General features: G+C 47.3%; 1 protein-coding gene across 1 annotated transcript; it reads left to right on the top strand.

The window, feature by feature from the left end:
* Window positions 1-448: 448 nt before the first annotated feature.
* Window positions 449-1,301, top strand: LOC105181583 (uncharacterized). The gene is made up of 2 exons (XM_025302973.1): window positions 449-751; window positions 831-1,301. The coding sequence occupies exons 1-2, from the start codon at window positions 449-451 to the stop codon at window positions 1,299-1,301; spliced, it is 774 nt and encodes a 257-aa protein (XP_025158758.1).
* The last annotated feature ends 5,040 nt before the right edge of the window (window positions 1,302-6,341 follow it).

The raw sequence follows: 6,341 nt of genomic DNA, 5'->3' as shown, positions 1-6,341 counted from the left end.
CAATAGCGGTTTAGGTTCGGTCGGTCCACGCTGGATGCGATCCGAGACCTGACCTGTGAAGTCGTGGAGATCGGGGGCAGGATGTTATTGGCGGTCTCGTTGGATATAACGAACGTCTTCAATACCCTTCCCTGGCTGGAAATCTGGTGGGCCCTCGAATACCACGGTGTGCCCGCTTACGTCCAGCGAATATCGGCCAGCTACTTCGGGGACAGGGACCTCGCCTGCACGACGACAGGCGGGGTCCAGGGCCGACGGGCGATGCACTGCGGTGTCCCACAGCGGTCGGTACTCCCTGCTGTGGGACATCGTTTATGACCGGGTGTTTCGCACTGCCCTCCTTCCCAGCTGCCACGTCAACTGTTACGCGGATAACACGTTAGTGATGGCTGAGCGAGAAATCTAAAGGAAGGCCCGCTTCCGAGGGGAGGCGGCACTGGTATCAATGATGGGCTCTATCAAAAGCCTAAGACTCCAAGTGGCGCTCCACAAGACGGAAGCGCTCTTCTTCCACGACGGAAGTCGTGGAGCGGCGCCGGAGTCCTGGGTGACGGTGGATAAAGTCCGCGTCCGCATAGAGCCCAGTATTAAATACTGGGGCCTGATGTTGGACGGCAGATGGGACTTTGGGCCGCACTTCAGGTGGCTGGCCCCCTGGGTCTACAAAGTCGGGCTGGCGTTAGCCGGCCTGATGCAGAACCAGGGAGGGCCAAAGATGGCACGCTCGCCGCCTGTATACAGGGGTGATCCTGTCAGTCGCCCTCTATGAAGTGCCTATCTGAACGCTTCAGCTCCTGGGCACCGACCGCTATGTTCGCCTGATACGTCAGGTGATGCGGTCGGTGGTCGTGAGAGCGACTCGTGCCTTTAGGACTATCTCCTATATAGCGGCGACGACCCTGACCGGCCTTTCCCCCGTGGAGCTCATCGCTCAAGAACGATACGTTCTTTATTGGCGTATAAAAAAGCTCCGCGGGGCGGAGGAAGCTGTGTCAGCCAGGGGCCTGGCGGCCCTGAAGTCCAGAGTCTGGATGATGGAGCGGTGGGAGAACATCCTCACTGACCCCCACCCGGGCTTCGAACGGCCGAAACCGTCGCCCCTGTCTCGCCGATATGGCGAGCAGAAGGGGATGGTAGGAGATGTTCACCTACCATCTGGTGCAGATTCTAACCGGCCATGGGTGCTTTGGCCAGTTCCTGCACCGGATCTAGAAAGGGCCCACTGCTCGATGTCACTACTGTCCGGAGCTGGAGGACACGTTCCAGCACACGCTGGTTTCGTGCAGCACATGCTGATCTGATGCAATGCATGGGACCAGCAGCGCCGTGTCCTCGCCCGGGCAGTGGGCTGCGAAAAGGAAGGCTCTTACTCTCGCTCCCGCGCATGTTGGAGGTCATGTGCGGGAACGAAGAGGCGTGGTCAACGGCGGTCTCCTTTGCGGAGGACATAATGTCCCGCAAGGAGATCGCTGAATGGGAACGTCGACTTGGTTGCAGTAGGCGACGGGACAGGCGACGTTCCCCTGGCCAAGAGAGCGGCCCTGAGGTGGCGTCAGTCGAGGAGCCACCTCCGATCCCTCGGGGCTTCCTTGATCCAGGGCTCGCCACCGTCCGCGGACGAGGAGGGGGGGATAGGCTGCTGAAGTGGTCCTCCCGCGTGACGGAAAGAAAGGGAAAGAGGAATGGGGGTACCAGTTGGAGACGGGCTCCACTCCCTGCCCCTCTCATCGCCGAGAGGGGCTAGGAGAAAGGACGGGTGTCCCCTCTTTCCTGCAATGGACCAGGTTGGCTAACTCGGCCGGGAAAGTCTGCCCGGTCGGGGTTCCGCGCCCCTCCTGAGGAAAGGCGCTGCATTTGGGCGAGGAGCTCCTTTAGAGCCCCAGGGCCGAAGTGTTGGGGAAGGAATTTTGGTGCAGTTCCCCTGACTCCCCCACTCCAGCCCGCCTGGTAGGCACCCCGGGGGCGTTTTATCCGGTAAGAGTCCGACATAACGTCCCCTCAAGAGGGGCGGGATATCCATGAGGATTCCCTCCCCCCCTGTTAACAAAAAAACGTACAAATTCTAACTGGATTCAAGAAGCATATATATAGTATCCACAAAAATTCAATGTTTGGCCAGGTATTTTGAATAATGTTTTCATAAGTCCATTTTTTATTGAAGGCAATCTAATAGCGATAAAACATGAGAATGTGCTAAGAAATGAAATAGTTCCAGTGATACAAGCAGTGACGGGTGATGATTTCGAGAATACATAGTTTCAGCAAGATGGTGCTGCACCACATTACGGGACGGACATCCGTAATTATTTGCATACAGTATTTCCTCAGATAGATAGACAGAAGAGGATCTGTAGAATGGCTTCCTGGATCGCCAGATTTGTCACCTCTTGATTACCTTCTGTGCGGGTATTTAAAAGACAAAGTTTATAAAACGAATTCACAAGATCTGAATGATTTACGAAATCGGATTCTTGGTGAAGCTGCTATTATTCGTATTGATTACAATCAAAATGCTATTTCATCTTTTTACGGTAAGATAGCTTTTTGTCAAACTGTTGATGGTGGACATTTTGCTATAAACCTTTCCAGTCTTGCCTTAGTTAGGTGGACAGTCTTGTCTTAGTTGGCTGAACAATTGGCAATCTCGCTTTAGTTGACTGGACAGTCTCGTCTTAGTTGGCTGGACAATCTTGCCTTAGTTGATTGGACAGCCTTGCCTTAGTTGGCTGCACAATTGGCTCGCCTTCGTAAGTTAGACATTTTACCATAAAAAGGTCGATGACTTCGAAATAACTTATAGTGGGTAAAGTGGGTAAGATTTGAAAAGATCTGAAGGAGTGCTACAAGAACTTATCTTGTAACTCGCAAAATATTTAACGAAAAACCATTAAGTTATAGTGTTTTGGAAAGCTCTTGAGATAAGCTATAAGAATGTGTAATGAAAAATAGGGAGTTCTATTTAAGAAACTTAAGATGACTTTCACGTGACCTTGAAAACGCTTTTTAAGGTCATATTGATATTGCTATGCAATGCGTTACTTGACACCCTATAACTTTTGTCTGAAACATTTTTTCATAAAAATTATATTTTTCGATACATTTCGGGGTTCCGGTATTTCTTCCTCACCCTATACAGGGTGTCCCATTTTTATGTCCCACCCTAAATAACTCTTCAGTATTGAAGTTTCAAGGAAAATTATCTGAATTATCTGAAAATTATCTGAAAAGTTATAGAGATTTAAGTGAACTACCTTATAATGACCTTTACTTTAAGCTTAACTTCTATTTTCATTCAAGGTCATTCAAGGTCATTTGAAGGTCAACTTACGTTTTTTAAATGGAAATTCCCATTGCTTATTACACTGTTTTTTTTACCAATTAATTTGAACAACTGATGTCTAAAACATTTCTTATTTGCCTAATATTTTTGAGATATTTGAGGAAAACTTGATAAGTTTTTCAATATTTAACTTACGATATCTCGCTAACTATTTGTCGGAAGAAAAAGTGGTACTAGACTTTCCGGCTGTATTCAATCTCAAGAATATGTTGTTATAATATCGCCCTATACTTTTGTTAACTTACCGACTTTTGGAAATTTCAAAATCATCAAATTAACAAAAATCAGAATACCATTGTAATAATATATTCTTGAGACTAAATTTCTCTTCCGACAAAATAGCTAGCGAGATATCGTCAGTTAAATATTGAAAAAGTTATCAAGTTTTCGTCAATATCACAAAAAGTATTAGGCAAATAAAAAATGTTTGAGACGAAAGTTGTTCAAACTTACTAGTAGAGAAAAACAATGTAATAAAAAATAAGGGTTCCCATTTAAAAAACGCAAGTTGACCTTCAAATAACCTTGGAAATAGAGGTCAAGGTCAGAGTCAAAGTCATCATAAGGTAGCTCACTTAAATCCCTACAACTTTTATTCAGATCATTTTCCTTGAAACTTCAATGCTGAAGAGATATTAGGGTGATCCGTTACTTTTGGGACATCCTGTATACATGATATACTCTGTATATATAGGGTGTCCCATTTTAATAGTTAGAAAACAGCGTCGCAGTGTGTATGTGTGTGTGTATATGTGCGCGCGCGTGCATGGGTGTGTGTATGTCATCATGCTTACATGAGTGTGGATACCTAAGAATGATAAAATACATATTTTATTGAAGTTCGAAAACCTTAATTATCACTGCAGAGAGCGGTCGTAGAGAAAAATGTATCAGACAAAAGTTATAGGGTTCACTCAGAGAGCCCTCTGATTGTGACCTTGATCTTGGAATCAAATTTGAAGATCATTCGGAGGCCAACATAAAATTTTAAACGAAAACCCTTATTTTTCAGTACATATTTTTATAGCTCAGCTTGAGAGCTTTCCAAAACATTACAATTAAATATTTTTTATTCAGTATTTTCCGAGTTACAAGGTTTGAAACAGTACCGTCGGCATTACCTAAATTATACCGCGTGAAGATTGCTTGGTCAGATTTACACCTTTTTGTCGTGTATGTATGTGTGTATGTGTGCACGCGCGTGCATGTGTGCGTGTGTGTGTCTATGTGTATATGTGGGTGTGTATGTGTGGATGTGTAACAAGCTATGCTTGAGCACCAGCTATGCTTGAAATAGTTCGTAACAATTTTGATAAAAGATTGCATTTATGAATCCAAGAAGGGGGACCTATTTTCGAACTTCAATAAAATATGTATTTTATCATTCTTAGGTATCCACACTCATGTAAGCATGATGACATACACACACCCATGCACGCGCGCGCACATATACACACACACATACACACTGCGACGCTGTTTTCTAAGCGCCAGCAAATTGCCGTCGATCCACGCGTTACGGGCTTTTACACCAAGAAGAAACGAATGTTCGGCGCCAGGTGCGGATAGCCGCACTACCCACCAACTCTAATCGCCAAACTCGCGACTGCGACGCAGGAGTCCGACGGGACCGGTAACTCGGGAGAAATTCTAGTCGGTAGACGGGATGGATTAGGTCGGAAATCGAGAAATCCAGAAGGCAGAGAAGAAATTTGCGACATGGTTTCTACGGCAATTCTCTTTCTTTATTTCTGGGAGTCGGTATGCCCTGAATTTTTGCGGAAAGATACAATTTGGCTCTACGCGCGTACTCGCGAGATCGGTACCGCTCACCGCAACACAACGCAACTTTCCAACGACACTTGCAAACGGAACACCGAATATACGCAGGTGAAAGGTCTTATAAATTCGGGAGCATCCCGGCGGCGTAGCCCTGGTCGGGCGTCGGACGAGTCGCTCTTGGCTCTGGGTCTGTCACGGACGGCGGGCGTTTCGTCGCGCTTCCTCGGGGTCGCCTCGGCTCGACACCTGACACCACACAGCACTTGTTCTTTTATCGGTAGCGACCGAAACGCAACGAAATAATTCTTTCTTTTTGGCCTTGATATGCGGAATATAAAACGAGATTTTTCTCTTTTCAAAGGAAAAACGAGACTGAATATTTTTCAGTCCCAAAAACAGAATCTTATCTCTTCCTTTGTCTCTCCGTCTCGGGAGGAGTTCCTCTCTCCTCGTTCCTCGCTCTTCCGACGGGACGGGAATTCTTCCGCGAATCGTGGTTGTCGATTCGCGTTACCTATGCTCTCTCTCTCTCTCTCTCTCTCTCTCTCTCTCTCTCTCTATCTCTCTCTCTCTCCATTTCTTTCGGCCTTTGTCTTGTTCTTTGTCCCGAGCATTGTCTTCGTTCCGGATCCGTCTAGACGATGTTTTCGGCGAGCGGGCCACGCGTCGTGGCTGTGCTCGACGGTATCCCGCCTCACTCCACTTGCTCCCCTTCCATGTTGGCCGTTAACCTGGCTGTCAACAAATACGGCAGCGGTAATTCCTTTCGGGACGACACATAATTTGCTAGACGGAAGAGAGAATTGAGGGCATCACCTGATCGTGCCGTGACGGGCGATGAGCGACGTCTTCCACCTCCTCTTGCTCCTCCGGTCCTGCTGGTCGGCTTGGGAAGTCCTAGGGCCTAAAGTGTGGGACGCGGGACCGTTTCACCTGCGCACTCTTAACACTAATTGTCACTCTAATTAATGAAGTGTTTCAGGGAGCCAATTCGGACTCCCCATACATCGCACGAAACTTGCTTCCTCCCCCCCCCGCGTCGTGACCGAGGCTTCGCATGTTAGTGACGGGCTTCCTCGCCGCTGCCACATCACAACACACAAGACAAAAAAGGTATAAATATGACCGAGCAACCTCCACGCGGTACACCTTGGGTAATGGCCGGTGATACTGTTTCAAGCCTTGTAACTCGGAAAATACTAAATGAAAAATACTTAAT

The sequence above is a fragment of the Harpegnathos saltator genome, unplaced genomic scaffold, assembly GCF_003227715.2.
Source record: "Harpegnathos saltator strain DR-91 unplaced genomic scaffold, Hsal_v8.6 scaffold52, whole genome shotgun sequence".
Classification (NCBI taxonomy): domain Eukaryota; kingdom Metazoa; phylum Arthropoda; class Insecta; order Hymenoptera; family Formicidae; genus Harpegnathos; species Harpegnathos saltator.
The sequence above is the reverse complement of the archived record's forward strand: the minus strand, read 5'-3'. Positions and strand labels throughout refer to the sequence as shown.